General features: G+C 48.0%; 1 protein-coding gene across 1 annotated transcript in view; it reads right to left on the reverse strand.

The window, feature by feature from the left end:
- ALOX12B (arachidonate 12-lipoxygenase, 12R type) overlaps nt 1–17322 on the reverse strand; it is a 29824-nt gene extending 12502 nt beyond the window's left edge. Inside the window, exons 1-6 of the mRNA XM_038768835.1 lie at nt 17176–17322; nt 7765–7969; nt 5198–5279; nt 4583–4672; nt 3770–3892; nt 510–613 (exon numbers count right to left, since the gene is read on the reverse strand). Of these exons, the coding sequence (XP_038624763.1) occupies nt 510–613; nt 3770–3892; nt 4583–4672; nt 5198–5279; nt 7765–7969; nt 17176–17322 (751 nt within the window). The remainder of the gene's footprint in view (nt 1–509; nt 614–3769; nt 3893–4582; nt 4673–5197; nt 5280–7764; nt 7970–17175) is intronic.
- Nucleotides 17323–25799: the final 8477 nt, after the last annotated feature.

Raw genomic sequence — 25799 nt, forward strand, 5'->3', positions numbered from 1 at the left:
CTTCCCAAGCGCTTAGTCCAGTGCTCTGCACACAGTAAGTGCTCAATAAATACGATTGAATGAATGAATGAATGAATGAATAGTGGGTCAGTGGAAAGAGCCTGGGCTTTGGAGTCAGAGGTCATGGGTTCAACTCCCGGCTCCACCACTTGCCAGCTGTGTGACTTTGGGCAAGTCACTTCGCTTCTCTGGGCCTCAGTTCCCTCATTTGGAAAATGGGGTTGAAGACTGTGAGCCCATGGGACAACCTGATCACCTTGTCACTTCCCCAGCGCTTAGAACAGTGCTTTGCACATAGTAAGCGCTTAATAAATGCCATCATTATTATGATTATTATTAAATAGCACCGATGAATGGATCGAGGCCTGTGAGAGGCTCTAGTTGGGGAGGGCTGGGCTGAGGTTCCCGCCGGGGCGACATAGGGGCACTCCCCCCACCCGCTCCCAAATTCTCCGGGGGCGTCTCCCCCACTCGAGCCCCCTTGTGAGGAAGGCTGGGGCCCCACGCACCCGACACGATGGTCTTGTTGGCGGGGAAGATTTTGCGGATGTCCTTCAGCCTCCGCCATGAGCGCTTGCAGTCCACCAGGCCTCGCAGCTTCATGCCCAGCGCCCTGAGGGGAAGGGGAGCAGGGGGGTCGTCAGAGAGGTGGGGGGAGAATAATAATAATAATAATGATGATAATAATAATAATAATGGCATTTATTAAGCGCTTACTATGTGCAAAGCACCGTTCTAAGCGCTGGGGAGGCTACAAGGTGATCAGGTTGTCCCACACCTTATCACAGTATTAATCCCCATTTTACAGTTGAGGTAACTGAGGCCCAGAGAAGTGAAGTGACTGGCCCAAAGTCACACAGCTGACAATTGGCAGAGCTGGGATTTGAACCCATGACCTCTGACTCCAAAGCCCGGGCTCTTTCCACTGAGCCACGCTGCTTCTCGTGAGGCCAGAGAGATAGAGCTCAAGTTGGGGCATTTGATATTCACCCCACAAGCGACCCCATAGTGTTTATGTCCGTAGCCGTCACTTATTTATAGAATGTCGGTCTCAAGTGCTTAGTACACTGCTCAGCCACTTAGTACAGTGCTCTGCACATAGTAAGAGCTCAGTAAACACCATTGATGATGATGTCTCCCCCTCTAGCCTGTCAGCTCACTGAGGGCAGGGAGCGTATCTACCACCTCTGTTGTATCATCTTCTCCCAAGCACTTAGCTCAGTGCTCTGCCCACAGTAATAATAATAATGATGATGATGGCATTTATTAAGCACTTACTATGTGCAAAGCACTGTTCTAAGCACTGGGGAGGGTACAAGGTGCTCTGGTTGCCTCACGGGGGGCTCACAGTCTTAATCCCCATTTTACAGTTGAGGTAACTGAGGCACAGAGAAGTGAAGTGACTTGACCAAAGTCACACAGCTGACAATTGGCGAAGCCAGGATTTGAACCCATGAATCTGACTCCAAAGCCCAGGCTCTTTCCACTGAGCTACGCTGCTTCCCCCTCCCCCCAAAACCCGGACCCCCTCCCTGGCTGGAGTTGGGGGTCCACTAGACTAGACTGTAAGCCCAATGTTGGGTAGGGACCGTCTCTATATGTTGCCAACTTGTACTTCCCAAGCGCTTAGTACAGTGCTCTGCACACAGTAAGCGCTCAATAAATGTGATTGATTGATTGATCACCTTGTAACCTCCCCAGCGCTTAGAACATAGTAACTTTGCACATAGTAAACGCTTAACAAATGCCATCATTATTATTATTATCACCTGGTAACCTCCCCAGCGCTTAGAGCTGTGCTTTGCACATAGTAATCGTTTAAGCAATGCCATCATTATTATTATTATCACCTTGTAAACTCTCCAGCGCTTAGAGCAGTGCTTTGCACATAGTAAGCATTTAACAAATGCCATTATTATTATTATTATTATCACCTTGTAACCTCCCCAGTGCTTAGAGCTGTGCTTTGCACATAGTAAGCACTTAACCAATGCCATCATCATTAGTACTATTATCACCTTGTAACCTCCCCAGCGCTTAGAGCGGTGCTTTGCACATAGTAAGCGCTTAACCAATGCCATCATTATTATTATTATCACCTTGTGACCTTCCCAGCGCTTAGAGCGGTGCTTTGCACATAGTAAGCGCTTAACAAACGCCATCATTGTTATCACCTTGTAACCTCCCCAGCGCTTAGAGCGGTGCTTTGCACGTAGTAAGTGCTTAACCAGTGCCATCATTATTATTATTATTATCACCTTGTAACCTCCTCAGCGCTGAGAGCGGTGCTTTGCACGTAGTAAGTGCTTAACCAGTGCCATCATTATTATTATTATTATCACCTTGTAACCTCCTCAGCGCTGAGAGCGGTGCTTTGCACATAGTAAGTGCTTAACAAATGCCATCAGTATTATTATTATCACCTTGTAACCGCCCCAGCGCTTAGAGCGGTGCTTTGCACATAGTAAGCGCTTAACAAACGCCATCATTGTTATCACCTTGTAACCTCCCCAGCGCTTAGAGCGGTGCTTTGCACGTAGTAAGTGCTTAACCAGTGCCATCATTATTATTATTATTATCACCTTGTAACCTCCTCAGCGCTGAGAGCGGTGCTTTGCACGTAGTAAGTGCTTAACCAGTGCCATCATTATTATTATTATTATCACCTTGTAACCTCCTCAGCGCTGAGAGCGGTGCTTTGCACATAGTAAGCGCTTAACAAATGCCATCAGTATTATTATTATCACCTTGTAACCGCCCCAGCGCTTAGAGCGGTGCTTTGCACATAGTAAGCGCTTAACCAATGCCATCATTATTATTATTACCATGTAACCTCCCCAGCGCTTAGAGCGGTGCTTTGCACATAGTAAGCGTTTAACAAATGCCATCATCATTATTAGTAGTAATAAGCGCTTAATAAATGCCATTATGCCCGATCACCTCTGAGACTGAACCCCTTCCTTCCTCTCCCCCTCGCCCCGCTCTCCATCCCCCCATCTTACCTCCTTCCCTTCCCCACAGCACCTGTATATATGTATATATCTGTACATATTTATTGCTATATTTATTTAGTTATTTTACTTGTACCTATCCATTCTATTTATTTTATTTTGTTAGTATGTTTGGTTTTGTTCTCTGTCTCCCTTTTAGACTGTGAGCCCACTGTTGGGTAGGGACTGTCTCTATATGTTGCCAACTTGGACTTCCCAAGCGCTTAGTACGGTGCTCTGCACACAGTAAGCGCTCAATAAATACGATTGATTGATTGATTGATTATTGATATTATTAATGACTCTCCAATGGGTCCCCTCAACGCCTTCACCCCACCCCTGGGCTCGGTTCCCGTCCGTTGGCCTCGGGCAGCCAATCGGATGCCCCGGAGGGCTTGACGTCACCGGTTGCTAGGTGGGATTCTCCTCAGGGCGGGGCGCGCGAAGTTGGGCGCGAGGACAACGGGCGACGCCATTAACGCCCGAGGCACGTGGCGGGGCTGAGGGACGAGGCCCAGGCTGAAATGTGAGGCTGACCAATCAATCAATCCATCAATCAATCAATCAGTCGTATTTATTAAGCGCTTACTGTGTGCAGAGCACTGTACTAAGCGCTTGGGAAGTCCAAGTTGGCAACATATAAGGACAGTCCCTACCCAACAGTGGGCTCACAGTCTAAAAGGGGGAGACAAGGCCAACGAGAGAGAGGAAGAGCAATGTGTGCCGGGGCAGGGGGATGGTGGAAGTCGGGGGAGCCGGACCCCCGACCCTGGACTCACATGGGCCCCAGGCGGGTGAAGAAGGAGGCCGTTTTGAGGAACGAGTAACGCAGGTTGGAGTTCAGGAACTTGGTCGCTTTGATGTCGATGAGGATGGGAAACCCCGGGACGTAGCCGTTCCACCTGGTGGGGAAGGGCCGGAGGCTGGGGACTGGATGCCAGGAGGGGGAGGATGGGGGCCGGAGGATGGGGGGTGGCTGCCAAGGCCCTCGGTTGAGCGGGGAGGAGAATGGGAGCGGGAGGACCGAAGGATGGCCTGGATTTCCGGGGAGGCCGAGCGGGAGAGGAGAGAGGGCTGGGATGCTGGGGATTGGGGAACGGGATTATCAGGGCTCCTGAGTGGGGTAGGATGGGCAGGAGAGTCAGAAGTTGGGGTATGGGGAGCCTGGGACCCAGGGTGGGGCTGGGAGAGACAAGGGAGCAGCGGGAGAGGAGGGAGGGCCGGGAGCAGAAAGGGGTGGGATGCTGGGGATTGGGGAACAGGGTATCAGGGCTCCTGAGTGGGGTAGGGTGGGCGGCAGAGTCAGAAGCTGGGGTATGGGGAGCCTGGGACCCAGGGTGGGGCTGGGAGAGACAAGGGATCAACGGGAGAGGAGAGAGAGCCGGGAGCAGAGAGGGGTGGGATGCTGGGGATTGGGGAACAGGGTATCAGGGCTCCTGAGTGGGGTAGGATGGGCAAGGCAGAAGCTGGGGTATGGGGAGCCTGGGACCCAGGGTGGGGCTGGGAGAGACAAGGGAGCCCGGGTTCCGGGGTGGAGCAGAGGTCGAAAGGCAGAGGCCGGTTTGGGAGGTGCCTCGCCTTTGAGAACTCACTCTGGTCGGTTGGGGTTGTGTCTCCGAACTGGGGGGCGGTAGCTGGGAATGCTCACATAGTTGGGAAGTCCAGGGACAAAGACCCTCCAGCTACAAGAGATAAAACGTGGGCATCGGCTTGACTTCTGAACCCTCAACACCCCCTTCACACCCTCCCTCCCTCCCTTTGGTCTGCCTTTTGTGACCGCCCCCACCACCTCCCTTTAAGACCAGTCTCCTGAGATGGGTCTGGCTTCTGCACCACCAATTCCACTCTGGTCCCAGCCCAGTTGACCCTCGTGGCCTTTATTATGGTATTTGTCAAGTGCTTACTCCGTGCCAAGCACTGTAGTAAGCGCTGGTGTAAATACGAGCTACACAGTCCAAGTTCCACCTGGAGCTCACAGTCAATCCTCATTTTACTGAGGCACAGAGAAGTAAAGTGACTTGCCCAAGGTCACACAGCAGACAGGTGGCAGAGCTGGGATTAGAACCTGGGGCCTGCTGACTCCGAGGCCCAGGCTCTATCTTTTAGGTCGCACTGCTTCTTGAATTTGAGGGGTGAGGCCCTCCCTCCCCCCCACACCCCGAGAACCCGCATCCAGTCTGCCCTGGTTCCACCCATGCTGGTCTCACTGGTAAAAATCCTGTTTTGCTCTCAGCTCCTCCCTGCGATGATTCAGTAGGATTGGAAGACAGTCGTCTGCCTCTGTTTTACCTGTGGGGAGATTGGAGAGGGAAGTGAGGATATTAGACTGTGAGCCCACTGTTGGGTAGGGACTGTCTCTATATGTTGCCAATTTGTACTTCCCAAGCACTTAGTACAGTGCTCTGCACACAGTAAGCACTCAATAAATACGATTGATGATGATGATATGGGGCATGAGAGAAGAAACCAAGCAACCTGCACCCCCAGGCCCCAACTCTCTCCCGGGGCCTTCTCCTTCTTCCTTCTCAGGACCCAGGCACCCTGCCCTCTTTTCTGCATCTCCCCCTGTGAGATGGCTTGGGGCTGCAGCAAGAGGGAATGAGGGTACACTTGAGGAAGGACTTCCTGATGACGGAAGGGAAGATTGGGGGATGGAGGGGAGGATCCCTTTCAGAGGCCTGACCTATCAGGTGTGATCCTGGGAGAAGGGAATACCGTGAATTGGGGAGAGTAGGGGACCTTCAGGAAGTTGAAAAGGGAGGCAAGGATGCAAAAAATGGCAGGGGGAGGTGATCAGACAGGATCTCAGGGAATTCCCTCCCACTCTGGAAATCTTTCTACAGCCACCTCCTTCCCAGCTTCCCACTGCCTCCCTGTCCTGTCTTCCAGAAGGGGATGGGGGACTCCCAGCAGGTGAGTCAGGGCCATGCCTAAGTATTGCAGGACTTCATTCCACCCGGCTCAGCCTGCCCCAGCATCACTACCCTGCCACTCCCCATGCCCAGTCAATCCGGCCGGGGGCTCAGGCCTGGGGTTTGGGCCTCCTTTCCTGGTGGAACTGAGGGTCTCCCCTCTCCCCCCCCCCCCCCCTTTCCTTTCCATAGATTATCATGGATCTGGCAGGGGGGGAGGTGAGGGGTAGTTGATGACAACCTGCCTCCAGGCAATACCTGTGGCATTTGCTGAGTGCCTACTTTCTTTTTCTTTTTGGTTGATAAAAGGATGCAAGGATCAGATATTGCCCATCTTTAAATGTGTCTCAAGCAAGGGTATTTATTGAGCGCTTACCGTGGGCAGAGCCCCCAAAATAAGTGCTTGATACAATTCAGAGTTCAGAGCCACTGAACCCTCCTGGGCTTGGAGGAAGGAGATAATTTATTTTTAAGGGGACTTTTTGTGTGTTTGAGCAAGGGACCTGGGAGTGAGAAGGTCATAAATTTTAATCCCGGCTCCGCCACTTGTCTGCTGTGTGATCTTGGGTAAAGCACTTCACTTCTCTGTGCCTCAGTTCCCTCATCTATAAAATGGGGATTGAGACGTGAGCCCCACGTAGGACAGGGACTGTGTCCAACTCGATTTCCTTTTATCCACCCCAGCGCTAAGTGCCTGGCACATAGTAAATGCTTATCAAATAGCATCATTATTATTATTATTTTTGTTTTGTCCTTTCCCAAGCACTCAGTCCGGGGCTGGGCACACAGTAAGCGCCCAATAAGTACCACCGATTGTGGCCATGGACTGTGTCTACCAACTGTTGTATTGGACTCTCCCAAGCACTTAGTCCAATGCTCTGCACACAGTCAGCGCTCAATAAATACCATTGACTGTGGACAGGAAACGTGCCTACCAACTCTGTTGCATTGGTCTCTCTCAAGTCCAGCGCTTAGAACAGTGCTTTGCACATAGTAAGCGCTTAACAAATGTCATCATTATTATTATTATTAAGTGCAGTGCTGAGCACCCAGTAAGTGCTCAGTAAATATCACTGATTGATTATTTGCCTCAAAGGGCACCTCTGACTCGTCTTGGAGGCTGTCGAGAGAATCCCGTAATAATAACAATAATAATAATGGTACTTGTTAAGGGCTTACTATGTGCCAAGCACCGTTCTAAGCACTGGGGTAGATACAAGTCAGTCAGGTTGGACACAGGCCCTGCCCCACATGGAGCTCACACTCTTAACCCCCATTTTACAGATCAATCAATCAATCAATCAATCGTATTTATTGAGCGCTTACTGTGTGCAGAACACTGTACTAAGCGCTTGGGAAGAGTAACTGAGGCCCAGAGAAGTGAAGTGACTTGCCCACAGTCACACAGCAGACATGTGATGGAGCCAGGATTAGACTCTGAATCCCAGGACCGGGCTTTATCCACTAGGCTTTACTGTTTGGAGCCCACCACCCTAGGTGTTTGGGAAGATATTTGGAGGAGAAGATCCAGGGAAGCTCACTGTGAGCAGGCAATGTGTATGCTTATTGTATTGTCCTCTCCCGCGCGCTTAGTCCAGTGCTCTGCACACAGTAACCACTCAGTAAATACGATTGAATGAATAACCTGGCCACCTGATCTGCATTTGGCCACCACCACTCCGTCTGGAGCACCAAGAGGAAAGGAGGGAAGGAGCGGTCCGTGTGCGTAGCTGTCCGGGAAGGGTGGCTCCAATGGGATGGTCTTCCTTTTGCAAGAACACAACCACCACCCCGACGTCGGTGGAACCCCCTGGCCTGGGGTCTCGGAGTGGGGTAGGAGGGTTCGCGCCAGAGTCCCCTACCTGTCCCTTCCCTGAGTTCCAGAGTCTCATAACCGTCCATCCACTGGTAGCAGGGGAAGTGATACGTGCAGGCGTTGGGGGCACTGATCTGGACATAGTTGCAATACCAGCGTTTCTTGGGGAAGAAGGAGTAGGGCTCCTTGTGCAGCCGGATCAAGATCAGTTCTCCCAGGTCCTGGGCACAGGAGATGGTGTACTCATCCACCTGAGGGAGGGAGAGATAGAGGGAGAGAGCAAGGGAGCGGGAAAGAGAAAGAGATGGGGAGGGAAAGAGGGAGAAAGGGAAAGAAGAAGAGATAAAGAAGGGGAAAGAGAGAGATAAAGAAGGGGAAGGAGGGAGATAAAGAGGAAGAAAAAGGAAGACAGATTGAGGGAGAGAAAAAGGGGGGAAAAGATGGTGGGAGAGAAGGAGAGAGGAAAAAGAGAGGAGAGAAGGAAATGGAGATCGATAGAGGGAGAGGGAGAGAGAAAGATGGGAAGAAAGAAAAAGAGGGAGAATGGGAAAGAGGAAGAGATAAAGAGGGAGGTAAAGAGAAAGGCAGATTGAGGGGGAGAAAGAGAAAGGGAGAGAGAAGGAAATGGAGATGAGAGAGAAAGAGAGAGATTAAGTCTTATTTTACCCTTAGCCTCGCCTTTCTCCCCCCACCCCCCACCTTCTCTCTGGTCTATTCTTCAGATCTCTCCTTGGCCAGACGCTAATCCCAACCAGACTCTCCTCTAGCTAAAGTTTCACCACCTTCTCCCCCGATCTCCATCTCCATCCCCATCCCCTGACATCTCTCCCCACCCCCAGATTTGGGAATATTCCAGTTTCCTCATAAATATGCTAATCCACTTGTGGTTTGTATGTACCTAGAGGTCAGTCCAGTGCTCTGCACACCGTAAACAATAAATAGCACAGATGGACTGATTGGTTGGAGATGTGTTGGAGGGGAGGAGGAATTTATGGAGGAGGAGGGAGGAACTAATGCATTGAGGGGAAGGGAGGGCAGAAGGGGAGAATGGCTGAGGTGGAAGATCAGAAGAGGAGATTAGGTTAGGAGGAAAGGATGGGTTAGGGATTAGGATCAGGTTGGGGTTGGAAATATAGTTTCTTTTTTTTTTGTGGTAGCTAAACTCTTTCCTTGTGCCAGGCATCGGAAGCAGCATGGCCTAGTGGCAACACCACGGGCTTGGGAGTGGAAGGACATTGGTTCCAATCTTGGCTCCACACTTGTCTGCTAAGTGACCTTGGGCAAGTCACTTGACTTCTCTGTGACTTAGTCACCTCCTCTGTAAAATGGGGATTAAGACTGCGAGCCCCACATAGGACAACCTGATTAGCTTGTATCTACTTCAGTGCTTAGGACAGTACTTGGCACATAGTAAGCACTTAACAAATACCATAATTATTACTAAGCACTGGGGTAGATACAAGTTAATCAGGTTGGACACAGTCCCTGTCCCTCGTGAGGCTCACAGTCTTAATTCCCATTTTACAGACGAGAAAACCAAGGCACCGAAAAGCAAAGTGACTTGCCCAAGATCACACAGCAGACAAGTGGCAAAGTTGGAATTAGAACCCAGGTCCTTCCGTCTCTCAGACCCATGCCTTATCCACTAGGCCACATTACTGCGGTCAAGATGGGTTAAGATCATGGGGAAAGTAAGGGAAAGCCACGACGGGTTTGTGGAGAGGGTTGGGGTTCTCCTTAGGGATCAGGCTGGGGGATAGATGATTTGATCAATCAACGTGTGAATTTACTGAGCCCTTACTGTGTGCAGAGCACAGTAATAAGTGCTTGGGAGCGTCCAATACAACAGAGCTGGTAGACATGTTTCCCGGTCCACCGTGAGCTTACAGTCTAGAGGGGGAGACAGACATTGATAGAAATAAATCATCTATAATATATAATTTATAAATCTGCACATAGGTGGTTTGGCACTGAGGGTGGGATGATTCTCAAATGCCTATAGGTCATAGACCCAGGAGCATAGAGGACATGATTCAATTAGGGTTAAAGTGAGGACTCGCGTTAGCGGGGGCTGCGAAGGTTAAGACTGATGGGGTCAAAGTTATTGTTTGAAGGGCTAGGTTTAGTTAAAGACCTTAGAACAATGCTTTGGACATGGTAAGCACCTAATTATTATGACAACGTTGGGTTGCATCTGGTATAGGGTTATGGAATGAGGGTAGGATCAGCATAGCCTAGTGAAAAGAGCCCAGGTCTAGGTGTCTACCTGGCTCTGCCACTCATCTGCTGTGTGATCTTGGGCAACTCACTTCACTTCCCTGGCTTCAGTTCCCTCACTGGTAAAATGGGGATGAAGACTGTGAGCCCCTGTGGGACCTGGATTGCGTCCAGCCTGATTAGTTTGTATCTCCCCCAGCGCTTAGTACAGTGTTCGGCACATAGAAAGCACTTAACAAATACCATGAAAAAGAAAGGGTCGGTGATTGAAATCAAATATGTATTATGGTGAGGGTTATTATGGTATCTGTTCAGCATTTACTGTGTGTCAAACACTGTTCTAAGCGAAGACTTGGGGTAGATGCAAGTTTATCAAGTGTGACACACTCCCACATGGGGCTCACAATTTCAGTAGGAGGAAGAACAGGCATTGAATCAACATTTTGCAGTTCGGGAAACTGTGGCCCAGAGAAGCAAAGTGACTTGCCCAAGGTCACATAGCAGATGTGAGCCCGTTGTTGGGTAGGGACTGTCTCCATATGTTGCCAACTTGTACTTCCCACGTGCTTAGTACAGCGCTCTGCACACAGTAAGCGCTCAATAAATACAATTGAGTGAATGAATGAATGTGTAAAGTTTAGGGATATATTAGAGTCAGATGAGGGAGATTGGGATTTCATTTGGGGCAGGACTAGGGAGAGTGAGAGGAAACATCAGAGAATTAGTGTGGATAGAATATGGGCCTGGGCATCAGAAGGACTTGGGTTCTAATCCTGATGCTGCCACTTGTCTGCTGGGTGACCTTGGGCAAGTCACTTAACTGCTCTGTGCCTTGGTTACCTCATCTGTAAAATGGGGATTAAGACTGTGAGCCCCATGTAGGACATGGACCATGTCGAATCGGATTAGCTTTTATCTATCCTAGCACAGAGTAAGTGCTTAACAAATACCATAAAAAAATGCAAAAGTGTGGGATTTGGGCTAAGGAAGTGGTTCAGGCTAGTGTGAAGATCATCATCATCATCATCATCAATCAATCATATTTATTGAGCACTTACTGTGTGCAGAACACTGTACTAAGAGCTTGGGAAGTACAACATAAAGAGACAGTCCCTACCCAATAGTGGGCTCACAGTCTAAAAGGGACTGGGAAGATGATCAAGATGGCATTGGAATTAGATTTGGGATAAGAATAATGATATGATGGGGTGGATTTTGGGTAAGGGAAATAGGGCGAGTTTTAAATATAATTACATTATGAATATAAGAAATTGTAGTGAGGATGGGATTAGGTTGCTTTCTGACTCTGGATTTATAGCAGTCTTCCCTCAAAGGAAAGAAAGAAATTAGGAAAAGGTTCAATAAGGTTTGGGAACAGGAGACTAGAGATATGGATGAGTGTGGCAATAGAATGAGGGCCAAAGTAAACTTGCCATGGGAGTGTATCTACCAACTCTGTTGCATTGTATTCTCCCAAGCACTTAGTACAGTGCGCTGCACACAGTAAGCACTCAAGAAATATGATTGATTAACTGATAGAGTTAGGAGTTCTTGAATCTGTAAAGAGAAGTCGGTTCTTATCCCAATTCTTGGGTTCTAATCCTAGCTCCGCCACTTGTCTACTGTGTGACCTTGGGCAAGTCACTTCACTTCTCTGGGCCTCGATTCCCTCATCTGTAGAATGGGGATTGAGACGGCGAGCCCCATGAGGGACATGGACTGTGTCCAACCCGATTAGCTTGTATCTACCCCAGCGCGTAGTGCAGTGCCTGACACATAGTAAGCGCTTAACAAATATCGTGAAAAAACGGTGTGGTTGAGGAGGAAGAGAAAATGAAGGAGGAAGAAACTTGGTGGGAATGAGAGAGAGAGGGAGTGTGTGTGTCTGTGTGTGTGTGTGTGTGTGTGTGTTTGAAGTTTCAGGACCTTCACAAGACAACAACTTCAAAGAAAGGTAGAGATAATAATAACAATAATAATAATGACATTTATTAAGCGCTTACTATGTGCAAAGCACTGTTCGAAGCGCTGGGGAGGTTACAAGGAAATCAGGTTGTCCCATGGGGGACTCACAGTCTTAATCCCCATTTTACAGATGAGGTAACTGAGGCACAGATAGGGGTTAGGGCTATGGTTTTAGGTTAGAGATGGGATTGGGGGAAGATAAAGGGTTAGGCTTAGGGCTAAAAAAAGAGTTTAGTTCCTCTAGACTAAGTTAGTTGGGGGCAGGGAATGCATCTGCTAACTCGGTTGTTTCGAATTCTCATTCTCATTCTCAGCGTGGTTCAGTGGAAAGAGCACGGGCTTTGGAGTCAGAGGTCATGGGTTCAAATCCCAGCTCTGCCAATTGTCAGCTGTGTTACTTTGGGCAAGTCACTTAACTTCTCTGGGCCTCAGTTACCTCATCTGTAAAATGGGGATTAAGACTGTGAGCTCCCCATGGAATGACCTGATTACCTTGTAACCTCCCCAGCACTTAGAACAGTGTCATTATTATTCTTTTAGACTGTGAGCCCACTGTTGGGTAGGGACTGTCTCTATATGTTGCCAACTTGTACTTCCTAAGTGCTTAGTACAGTGCTCTGCACACAGTAAGCGCTCAATAAATACGATTGATTGATTGATTGATTCTCCCAAGTGCTTAGGACAGTTTTCTGCATATAGTAAGCGCTCAATACATGCTATTGATTGATGTAGGCTGGATAGGATTAGAGTGAAGGTTAAAGTTAAATTTAGAGCTGGTTTAGAGGCAGCACTTTGATCTGCTCCCTTTATTTCACCCCTCCCTTAGCTCCACAGCACTTATGTCCATGTCCAAAATGTATTTAACGTCTGTCTCCCCCTCTATACTCTGTCTCCCCCTCTAGACTGCAAAGTCGTTGTGAACAGGGAACATGTCTACCAACTCTGTTGTTATAGCGTACTCTCCCAAGCACTTAATACAATACTCGGCACACCCCCGGCCCACGTCCTCCCCCTGGCCTGGAATGTCCTCCCTCCGCAAATCCGCCAAACTAGCTCTCTTCCTCCCTTCAAAGTCCTACTCCCAGACTGAGTCCCCTTTTCCCTCTCCTCTTCCCCATCCCCCCCACCCCACCTCCTTCCCCTCCCCACCGCACCTGTATATATGTTTGTCCAGATTTATTAGTCTCTTTATTTTACTTGTACATATTTATTATTCTATTTATTTTATTAATGATGTGCATCTAGCTTTACTTCTATTTATTCTGATGACTTGACCACATGTTTTGTTTTGTTGTCTGTCTTCCCCTTCTAGATTGTGAGCCCGCTGTTGGGTAGGGACCGTCTCTATATGTTGCCAACTTGTACTTCCCAAGGGCTTAGTACAGTGGTCTGCACACAGTAAGGGCTCAATAAATACGATTGAATGAATGAATGAACAGTAAGTGCTCAATAAGTATGACTGATCGATCGATTGGGATATGGGGTGGGGATTGGCATAGGACTAAAGTCAAGCCTTGGATTAGGTCTCAAGATAAAAATTCAGGCTGTGGTTAGAGGCAGGTCAATTAAGGTTTAGGGATGAGATTAAGGGACATTTGGAGAATAGCAATGTGGGTAGCGTTAGGGTAATCAGTAGGGTCCAAGAAAAATTAAAATGACGTTAGTGTTAGGTGTAGGGTTAGAATTTAGAATTAAGGATAGAGTTAGAACTAGTGATGAAATTAGAGTTAAATATGATGAAGTATTTACTTAGCCTGTGCCCAATCCCCATTATCTTCTGTCTCCTCATGATGCTTGAACAGTGCTTGGTACGTAGTAAGATCTTCACAAACACCACAGTTGTTATTATTCTCAATTATTATCATCGTGATAATCATTATTATCTTGTATCTACTCACTCCAAGATTTAGTAGTGTCTGGCCTATAGTAAGCGCTTAACAAATGCCACAATTATTATTATTGCTATTATTAGGGATAAAGATGGACAATCAGGAATACTTATTGAGCACCTATTATATGCAGAACACTGTATTAAGCAGTTGGGAGAATACAATAGAAACAAAATTAGTCAATCACTGGTATTTGAGCACATACTGTGTGCTTGGACAAATACAATAGAAGCAAAATCAAAATGGTATTTACTGAGGGCTTACTGTATACAGAACACAGTATTAAGTGCTTGAGAGAGTAAAATAGAAGCAAAATCAATCAATCAATGGTATTTATTGAGCGCTTTGTGCAGAAAACTGTATGAAGCGCTTGGGGAGGTCAAGAGAAGTAAAATAAATCAGGCAGTGATATTAACTGAGCACTTATTGTGTGCAGAGTACTGTACTAAGTGCTTGGGAAAGTCCTATACAACAGAGTTGGTAGACACAATCCCTGCCCACAAGGAGTTTACAGTCTACAGAGGAGCTCACAGTCTAGAGAAAACAAAAGACGTAAACTCTGCCTCTACGTGAGAAATAAGGTAAGGGCTGGAATTAGGATTAGTCGTAAAGCCAGGCCCTAGATTTAGGTGAGGGATTAGAGTCTGAATCAGAGTCGTGGAGCTGGACAGGGCTTTAAGAAATGATCATAGGCAGGGAATGTGTCTTTTATTGTTGTATTGTACTCCCCCAAACACTTAGTACAGTGCTCTGCGAGCAGTAAGCACTCAATAAATATGATTGAATGAATGAATCTGGTCCAGTCTTCTGCCTCCAAGGTGGTGACCGACTGAATCACTCAAAAAAGTTTGAAGGTGACTGCATTAAGATTCATTTTCATTCATTCATTCTTTTAGACTGTGAGCCCACTGTTGGGTAGGGACTTTCTCTATATGTTGCCAATTTGTACTTCCCAAGCGCTTAGTACAGTGCTCTGCACATAGTAAGCGCTCAATAAATACGATTGATGAATTATATTTATTGAGCACTTACTGTGTGCAGAGCACTGTACTAAGTACTTGGGAGAGTAGAGTGCAACAATAAACAGACATATTCCCTGCCCACAACTAGTTTACAGTCTAGAGGGGAGGAGACAGACATAAATATAAATAAATAAATTACAGATATGATCTCTGCGCATGGTAAGCACTCAATATGTACAATTGAATGACTGACTGACTGGATGCTACAGTTGCGTGAGAGGGTTAGAGCAGGGGATCGGATTAGGGTTCGGGGTTCAGAAAAGAGTTGAAGTGAAGCAGAGACCCAATGAAATTCCCGCTGGGGCTCAGAGCAATGTTAATAATAATAATGATGGCATTTGTTAAGCGCTTACTATGTGCAAAGCACTGTTCTAAGCGCTGGGGGGGGATACAAGGTGATCAGTTTGTCCCACGTGGGGCTCACAGTCTTAATCCCCATTTTACAGATGAGGGAACTGAGGCTCAGATAAATTAAGTAACTTGCCCAAGGTCACACAGCAGACATGTGGGGGATCTAGGATTCGAACCCATGACCTCTGACTCCAAAGCCCGGGCTCTTTCCACTGAGCCACGCTGCTTGAGAGTCGGCATTGAAGTTTAGGATCAGGATATTCTGGAAATTTTAGCTTGTGGGATTAGGGATGGTTTTGATGAGAGTTTTAGGGTAGCATTCAGGTTTGGTCTAGAGTACTCTCCCAAGTGCTTAATAAAGTACTGAGCACATGGTAAGCACTCAATAAATACAACTGATTGATTAATTAAAGACAGAATGGGATTTGGGGTAGTAGTAATAAATAATAATAATAATAGATAAAGGGTAGTAGTAATAAAATAATGATAATTAAAAATTGTGGTAGTCATTTAGCACTTATTATGTGCCAAGCCCTGGTCTAAGCTCTAGGTTAGATACCATTTAATCAATTTGCATAATGGGGACTGGAGACAGGGATGGGGTGAGGAGTGGGATTTGAGGTAATAATAATAATAATAATAATAATAATAATAATAATAATAATAATGGGATCTGTTTAGAGCTACTATGTGCCAAAAACTGTTCTAAGCATTGAGGGTAGTTAACATTTAATCAACTTGTAGAATGGGGACTGGGATAGCAATAACAATAATGAATACTTATGATGTTTGTTAAGTTCTTACTACATGACAAGCTCTGTTCTAAGCACTGGGGTAGACACAAGTTACTCAACTTATAGAATTGGGATTTGGGGTAATAATAATAACAATGACTACTTATGTACCTATGTATCACTATGTACCAAACACTGTTCTAAGTGCTGGAGTAGATACCAGGTAATCATTTTGTAGCATGGTGAAGGGGGGACTAGGTTGGGGTGAGGAGTGGAATTTGGGGTAATAATGATAACAGTGACTATTTATGGTATTTGTTAAGCACTCCCTATGTACCAAGCACTGTTCTAAGCGCTGGGATAGGTACCAGTTAATCCCCGCGTAGTGTGGCCCAGCATGGGCTTGAGAGTCAGAAGGACCTGGGTTCTAATTCTGGCTCTGCCGCTTGTCAGCTGTGTGACCTTGGGCAAGTCACTTCACTTCTCTGGGACTCAGTTCCCTCATCTGTAAAATGGGGATTGATGCCGTGAGCCCCATGTGGGTCAGGGACTGTGTCCAGCCTGATTATCTTGTCAGCACTTAGAACAGCGCTCGACACATAGTAAGTGCTTAAGAAATACCATTAGTAGATGGCATTTAGAGAAGCAGCGTGGCTCCGTGGGAAACAGCACAGGCTTGGGAGTCAGAGATCATGGGTTCAAATTCCGGCTCCACCAATTGTCAGCTGTGTGACTTTGGGCTAGTCACTTAACTTCTCTGTGCCTCAGTTACCTCATCTGTAAAATGAGGATGAAGACTGTGAGTCCTCTGTGGGACAACCCGATCACCTTGTAACCTCCCCAGTGCTTAGAGCAGTGCTTTGCATATAGTAAGCGCTTAATAAATGCCATCATTATTATTATTATTGTTATAGCGATGGGGAGGATTGGGATGGGTTGAGGGGTGGGATGTTATCATCATCATTATTATTACTATTATTATCATTATTGTTATAGGGATGGGTTGAGGGGTGGGATGTTATTGTTGCATTGTACTCTCTCAGGAGCTTAGTATTGTGCTCTGCACACAGTAAGTGCTCAATAAATCTGACTGAAGGAATGAATGAATTTGGGATCATGTAAAGGGTTCCCGAGAGCTTGTCGATGTTGGGGAGGATTTGGGGTCTGGGCCACCATTTGGCCGTCCAAGGGGGATGTCTAATGATCTCAGCTTCTTCCTCCTCTAACCTCTGTCTCTCTCTACCACCACCCCCCAGCCTCCGCGCACCCCAAGACCTACCGCACTGGTGACGAAGTCCCTGCCGAAGTGGTTCAGCCGCTGCTTGTGACTTTCCCCGCCCGTCCCCACTAGGGTCAGCGAGATGGAGTCATGCGTCCCACTCCTCGGGTCAGTGCCCGTGGCCACCTTGACCCGGTAAACGGCCATGCTGGGGACCCCAAGGGCTTGGAGGGAGGGCTGACTGGGGTGACTCCGGGATCAGTCGGGGGGTGCCGAAGGAGTCAGGCCCCCGGGAGGGGGCTCAGCTGCACCCAGATGGGCTCCGGTCTGCCCCCGGGGACAGCCGTGAAATCTGGGATCCAAAGGGTTGGGAAGTCGGGGTGCCCAGGTGGATTCTCCCTGGGCGTGGGAGGAATCTCTGGTCTGGAAGAGACTTCTTCTGGTGGGAGATTTGGAGTCCAGGAGAGAGGTCCTCACTGGGAGCTTGGGGGATCTCTGCTAGGAGCAGGGAGTGATGTCCAGAGAGATCTCTGAAGGAGGTGGGATCCGGTGGGGAAGGTGGTGGCCTCCGTCTGCGAGATCCAGAAGGCAAAGGAGGGAGTCGTTGGGTGCAGGTTGGGGGTGGTCTCCTTGCAGGGAGAGAGGGTGGCCTCCTGGGTGGCCTCCCGTCTCAACGAGCCTCAGAGGCCTGTCTGGTATCCAGGGCAGAGGCGGCGGCAGGTGACAGACAGGATTTGGGGGTGGGGGGGGCCCCTCCTCCTGGCCTCCCCAGCTCCCTCCTCCCTCCACAGCGGCCCAGCCAGTTGAACCAAGTCGGGGCTCAGAGGTGCTGGGGTGGGTGGGTCCCCCCCGATCCTTATCAGGCTAATAAGACGTTTCCAACTTGGCCATGCCTGCCCAGCACACCCCCACATGGCAGCCCCCCTTCCCGCCTCCCAAAAAAAGAAAACCAGGCTGCCAAGCTGGCAGGGGAGCAGGGCCACGGGGGCGGAGCGCGTGTCATGTCTCAGTCAGTCGTCCTAGAGGGACTGGGCAAGGCCAGGCCGCACCCTCCCACACCCAGAGGCCTAGAGGCAGGGAGGGCAGGAGAGGCCCCACCGTGCCAGGGAACCTGCCACCTTCCTCTGCCATCTGCGGGAAATCCACTGGGTGTGGGCAGAAAGCGAGGGGTCAGGGTTGGGGTACCTGGGGGACAGAGACAGAGGGAGGGAGATAAGGCCAGGGAGTAGAGGGAAACAGGGAGGGAGAGATAGATAAGTTCGCCTCTAGACTGGTAGCTCACTGTGGGCGGGAATGTTTCTGTTTATTGCTCTTTTGAACTCTCTCAAGCGCCTAGTCCAGTGCTGTGCACACAATAAGCGCTCAAGAAATACGATTGAATGAATGAATGAAAGAGGGAGGGAGAGATAGTGATAGGGGATAGGGACAGAAGGAGCAGTGTGGCCTAGTGGATAGAGCCCGCACCTGTGAGTCAGAAAGGTCTGGGTTCTAATCCCAGTTCTGCCACTTGTCTGCTATGTGACCCTGGACAGGTCACTTCACTTCCCTGGGCCTCCGTTCCCTCATCCGTAAAATGGGGATTTAAGACTGTGATTTAAGAGATGGGGTGGGGGGGGGTGGGGGTGGGAGAAGACCTAGCAGGAGGAAGTGGGGGAAGAAAAAGGAAGAGAGGAAGAGTGAGAAGAGAGACTGGTGCAGGAGAGTCAGGGAGAGGAAGGAAAAGAAGGGAGCAGGGAGGAAATGAAGGATTTGAACTCTGATGTTCTTTGTGGGCAGGGAGTGTGTCTACCAACTCTGATGTACTGGACTCTCTCAAGTGCTTAGTACAGTACAGTCAGTGCTCAATAAGTACCATTGACTTGACTGGGCAAAGACTGGAATGGAGAGTGAGGCGGGGATCCAGGAGAACTGGGAAGGGGGTCTGAGATGCGTGGGATGTGTGCAGGAGGAAGGTTTAAAGGAGAGGGGAGATGGGGTTTGACTTTCCTTTAGGGTTGGAGGTAAGGGACTGACAGCTCATTGTGGGCAGGGAATGTGTCTGTTTATGGAGTATTGTCCTCTCCCAAGCGCTTAGGCCAGTACTCTGCACACAGTAAGCTCTCAATCAATCAATCGTATTTATTGAGCGCTTACTGTGTGCAGAGCACTGTACTAAGCGCTGGGGAAGCACAAGTTGGCAACATATAGAGATAGTCCCTACCCAACAGTGGGCTCACAGTCTAAAAGGGGGAGACAGAGAACAAAACCAAACATACTAACAAAATAAAATAAATAGAATAGATATGTAGAAGTAAAATAAATAAATAGAGTAATAAATATGTACAAACATATATACATATATACAGATGCTGTGGGAAAGGGAAGGAGGTAAGATGGGGGGGATGGAGAGTGGGACGAGGGGGAGAGGAAGGAAGGGGCTCAGTCTGGGAAGGCCTCCTGGAGGAGGTGAGCTCTCAGTAGGGCCTTGAAGGGAGGAAGAGAGCTAGCTTGGCAGATGGGCAGAGGGAGGGCATTCCAGGCCCGGGGGAGGATGTGGGCCCGGGGTCGACGGCGGGACAGGCGAGAACGAGGCCTAACGGTGAGGAGATTAGCGGCAGAGGAGCGGAGGGTGCAGGCTGGGCTGGAGAAGGAGAGAAAGGAGGTGAGATAGGAGGGGGCGAGGGGATGGACAGCCTTGAAGCCCAGGGTGAGGAGTTTCTGCCTGATGCGCAGATTGATTGGTAGCCACTGGAGATTTTTGAGGAGGGGAGTAACATGCCCAGAGCGTTTCTGGACAAAGACAATCCGGGCAGCAGCATGAAGTATGGATTGAAGTGGGGAGAGACACGAGGATGGGAGATCAGAGAGAAGGCTGATGCAGTAGTCCAGACGGCATAGGATGAGAGCTTGAACGAGCAGGGTAGCAGTATGGATGGAGAGGAAAGGGCGGATCTTGGCAATGTTGTAGAGCTGAGACCGGCAGGTTTTGGTGACGGCTTGGATGTGAGGGGTGAATGAGAGAGCGGAGTCGAGGATGACACCAAAGTTGCGGGCTCGTGAGACGGGAAGGATGGTAGTGCCGTCAACAGAGATGGGAAAGTCAGGGAGAGGGCAGGGTTTGGGAGGGAAGACACCGAGTTCAGTCTTGGACATGTTGAGTTTTAGGTGGCGGGCAGACATCCAGATGGAGATGTCCTGAAGGCAGGAGGAGATGCGAGCCTGGAGAGAGGGGGAGAGAGCAGGGGCAGAGATGTAGATCTGGGTGTCATCAGCGTAGAGATGATAGTTGAAGCCGTAATAAATATGATTGAATTAATTAATGAGAGGTTAACAGGATTAGATTGAAGGACAGGGTGGGGAAGAATGTTTGACAAAGATGTTAGGCTAAGGAGACAATGAGGGATGGGATTAAGGAGAAGAATGAGGTTAAGGCACTGCAAAGCAAAAGAGTCCCCAGGTGGACAGGCTGTATTTGTTTGGCAAAGGGGGTGAGTTAGGGTTAGGGTGGTTGGGGGTGGAGAGGGTATGACAGAGATTGGGAGATGATTAGGGGAAGGGTCAGGTTAGGATAAGCCAGTGGAGTTTGGCCTTAGGATAAGGTTAGGGTTAGGACTATGGAGAGACAACCCTGATTAAGGCATTTAAAATATCACACTCAACTATGTCTCACCAAATAAGTAGTTTCTGCTGTCTCTGCAGTCTCCTAAGGCACCATCCTCTGGGCATTGGCTGAAAGAGTGGGGATAATTCCCTGCAAACCATCCCCACTACTGGCAAAACAACACAAACGCATGTCCCTCTGGGGTTGATTCCTGCTGGACTTCACTTTCCCCTCTTCAGCTTTGTTTGGTGAGGAGTCAGAGAAAGAGACACTACCAGTCTTGTTCGTCTGTGGTTTGTTTGTTTGCTTTATAATACTTGCCAAGCGCTTACTATCATCATCATCATCATCAATCGTATTTATTGAGCGCTTACTATGTGCAGAGCACTGTACTAAGCGCTTGGGAAGTACAAATTGGCAACACATAGAGACAGTCCCTACCCAACAGTGGGCTCACAGTCTAAAAGGGGGGAGACAGAGAAAAAAACCAAAAATACTAACAAAATAAAATAAATAGAATAGATATGTACAAGTAAAATAAATAAATAAATAAATAGAGTAATAAATGTGTACAAACATATATACATATATACAGGTGCTGTGGGGAAGGGAAGGAGGTAAGATGGTTACTATGTGTCAAGCACTGTTCTAAACGCTGTCATTTAGGTCGAACACAGTCCCTGTCCCACATGAGGCTTACAGCCTTAGGTAGGAGGGCAAAAAATCCCCATTTTACCTTTGAGAAAACTGAGGCACAGAGAACTTAAGTGGCTTGCCCAAGGTCACACAGCAAACAGTTGGCAGAGCAATTGGCAGAGCCGGGATTAGAACCCAGGTCTTCTGACTCCGAGGCCCGTGCCCTTTTCACTAGGCCGCGCAGCCTGACCAGGGGAGGACAGGATTCTGTCTCTCAGCGGCACCCATGTCTTCAAACCGAAGGACAAACCCTGCTAAGAGTTTAGAGAAGGGTGAGGGCCAAGGTTAAAGAGACAGGATTAGGGATAGAATGGAAAGCCTAGTGGATAGAGCCTGGACCTGGGATCAGAGGACCTGGATTCTAATCCCAGCTCCACCACTTGCCTATTGTTTGACCTTGGGCAAGTCACTTCACTTCTCTGCGCCTCAGTTTCCTCAACTGCAAAGTGGGGATTCAATACCCATTCCCCCTCCTACTTAAACTGTGAGCCCCGTGTGGGACAGGGACTGTGTCTGACCTGATTAACTTGTATCTACCCCAGCGCTAAGAACAGTGCTTGACACATAGTAAGTGCTTAACAAATGTCATTAAAAAAAAATATGATCTGGGGTAAAGGATTAGAGTTCAGGTAGGAATAGAATCAGGGTGAGGGAAGTTGGACTAGGGAAGGGATAAAGGCAGAGGTAAGGAGCAGCGTGGCTCAGTGGAAAGAGCCCAGCCTTTGGAGTCAGAGGTCATGGGTTCGAATTCCGGCTCCGCCACATGCCTGCTGTGTGACCTTGGGCAAGCCACTTAACTTCTTTGAGCCTCAGTTACCTCATCTGTAAAATGGGGATTAAGACTGTGAGCCCCACGTGGGGCAACCTGATCACTTTGTATCCCCCCAAGTGCTTAGAACAGTGCTTTGCACATAGTAAGTGCTTAACAAATGCCAACATTATTATTATTATTACTAATAATATTTATTAAGGATTGTGGTAGGATTAGGGTCAGTTATTTAGGGAAAATGTATCTGTGAAGCTCATTGTGGGCAGGGAGTGTGTCTGTTATATTGTACTCTCCCAAGCGCTTAGTACAGTACTCTGCACACAGTAAGGGCTCAATCAATACGGTTGACTGACTGATTATATCAATGGTTCCTCACTGGGACAAAGAAGACTCTCAACAGCAATCGATCATTCAGTGGTATTTATTGAGTGCTTATTATTCATTCATTCAATTGTATTAATTGAGCGCTTACTGTGTGCAGAGCACTGTACAAAGTGCTTATGTGCAGAGCACTGTGCTAAGTGCTTGGGAGAGCACAGTACAAGAGAATTAGCAGAATTCCCTCCCCATAACAAACTCGGTCATCAATCAGTGGTATTTATTGAGCACTCACTACGTGCGGAGTGCTCTTGGGAGAGTCCAGTACCACAGAATTGAGAAGCAGCATGGCCTAGTGGATAGAGCAGGGGCCCGAGAGACAGCAGGACCCGAGTTAGAATGCCGGCTCCTCCGCTCGTCTGCTGTGTGACCTTGGGCGAGTCACTTCACTTCTCCATACCTCAGTTCCCTCATCTGGAAAATGTGGATTAAGACTGTGAGTCCTATGCGGGACAGGGACTGTGTCCAACCCAATTAGCTTGTATCGACCCCAGCACTTAGTGAGTACAGTGCCCGGCACATAGTAAACGCTTAACAAATACCATTTAAAAAAAAAAGAAAGAGAATTAGCAGACACGTTCACCGCCAATAATGAGCTTTGTTCTAGAGACCATATGCTTACAGTGATATCACAATGAACAAGGCAGCCACTTCAACCAGGACCCTTCCCCGAAGCGGAAGGAACTTTCCTCACCAATCACCCCCGACGTTCTTCAAATTCTTAACCTCCAGCTCAGCAGTCACATCATCACCCATTCCCAAGCGGGTGCTTAGACAGTCAACACGTCACCCATTTCATCACTCCCATTTCTCTTTTCATTGGGCTCATTAAGTCTCCTGACATCCCCACCCTACCACAGCCCTGTTGTTCCCGTTTCCCTGAACGATGCACATGGAAGCTAATAATAATAATAATGAATAACTATGGTACTAGTTAAGTGCTTACTATGTGCCAGGCACTGTACTAAACGCTGGGGAGGATACCAAATTTTAGACTGTGAGCCCACTGTTGGGTAGGGACTGTCTCTATATGTTGCCAACTTGTACTTCCCAAGCGCTTAGTACAGTGCTTTGCACACAGTAAGCGCTCAATAAATACGATTGATTGATTGATTGATTGACACAGCCTGCACCACATGGGGCTCACACTCTTAATCACCATTTTTCAGATGAGGGAACTGAGGCCCAGAGAAGTGAAGCGACTTGCCCAGGGTCACACAACAGACAGGTGGTGGAGCCGGAATTAGAACCCAGGTCCTTCTGACTCTTAGGCCTGAGCTCTCTCCACTAGGCCGTTCTGCTTCTCGAGCTAGAGAGATGCCTCAGTTTCCTCCACCCCTCTGGGATCCAGGAAGTTGTCTGGGACTCTAGGGTGGATCGATCTGGGCTGCGGCTTCGGGTGAGGGAGGGGAACCAGTTTAGGGAAGGCGCTGGACGAGGGAGGCATTGCCGGAAATAGAAAAGCTTCCTCTCTCCGGTCCTCCCCTGCCTTGAGTCTTCCTGATAGGAATTTCCCGATCAGTTTTTTCAACCCATAGAAATCGATCAATCCATCAACGATATTTATTTAATCAATCAATCAGTGGTATTTATTGAGCTCTTACTTCGTGCAGGGGACAGCAATGATCACTTGGGAGAGTCCAATGCAGCGGAGTTGGAAGTCAAGTTCCCTGCTCACAAAGAGCTTATGAGCGAGAGGGGGACATTAAAATAGATTATGGATAGGGACATAAATGCCGTGGGCCTGGGGGTGGGGTAAATGTCAATCAATCAATCAATCAATCGTATTTATTGAGCGCTTACTGTGTGCAGAGCACTGTACTAAGCGCTTGGGAAGTACAAGTTGGCAACATATAGAGTTAGTCCCTACCCAACAGTGGGCTCACAGTCTAAAAAGGGGAGACAGAGAACAAAACCAAACATACTAACAAAATAAAATAAATAGAATAGATATGTACAAGTAAAAAATGTCAAGAGCTTAAAGGCGACAGATCCAAGTGTATAGGCATTCATTCATTCATTTGGTTGTATTTATTAAATACTTACTGTGTGCAGAGCTCTGTACTAAGCACTTGGAATAGTACAGTAGTTACTCTATTTTATTTGTACATATTTATTCTATTTATTTTATTTTGTTAGTATGTGTTGTTTTGTTGTCTGCCTCCCCCTCCTAGACTCTGAGCCCGCTGTTGGGTAGGGACCGTCTCTATATGTTGCCAACTTGTACTTCCCAAACGCTTAGTACAGTGCTCTGCACACAGTAAGTGCTCAATAAATACGATTGAATGAATGAATGAACAATAAAAAGACACATTCCCTGCCCACGGTGAGCTTACAGTCTAGAGGCCACACGGAAAGGATAGGGAGGAGGGGAAATGAGGACTTATCGGGGAAAAACTTGGAAATGTGATTCTTAGTAAGGCTTGAAGGTGGGGAGAGTGGTGGTATCAATCAATCAATCAATCATATTTATTGAGCGCTTACTGTGTGCACAGCAGTGTACTAAGCGCTTGGGAAGTACAAGTTGGCAACACATATATATATATATATATATATGTGGGCTTACTATATGCAGAGCACTGTACTAAGCACTTGGGAGGGGACAGTATACCAGAGCTGGTAGACAAGCTCCCTGGCCTCGATGAGTTTATAGTCTAGGGATCGAGAGAGACATTAAAATAAATGACAGATATAGACATATGTGCTGTGGGGCTGAGGGTGGGGTGAATAAAGGGTGACTCAGAAGGGAGAGGGAGCAAGAATAGTAACAATAACAATAGTGGCATCTATTAAGCTCTCATTATGTGCTTAGCACTGGGCAGATCCAAGATGATCAGGTCCCACATGAGGCTCACAGCCTAAGTAGGAGAAAGGACAGATATCATAACCCCATTTTGCAGATGAGGGAACTGAGGCCCAGAGAAGTGAAGCGACTTTCCCAAAGTCACACAGCAGTCCCCTTACTCCCAGGCCTGGGCTCTTTCCACCAGGCCACATTGTTTCACTAGTGTTCATGGAGTCATCTACTGTGTGCAGAGCAAGATACCAGAGATGTGGGAGAGCTAGCAGACAAGAATGATCTCTGCCCACAAAGAGCTTTCACTCTAACGGGGGACATGCTCACAGTGCAATAATAATAATAGTGTTATTTGTTAAGTTTTTACTATGTGCCAGACACCGTACTAAGCACTGGGATGGGAACAAACAAATCGATTTGGACACAGTCCCTGTCTCCCATGGGACTCCCAGTCTTAATCCCCA

The sequence above is a fragment of the Tachyglossus aculeatus genome, chromosome Y4, assembly GCF_015852505.1.
Source record: "Tachyglossus aculeatus isolate mTacAcu1 chromosome Y4, mTacAcu1.pri, whole genome shotgun sequence".
In the NCBI taxonomy this organism is placed as follows: Eukaryota; Metazoa; Chordata; class Mammalia; order Monotremata; family Tachyglossidae; genus Tachyglossus; species Tachyglossus aculeatus.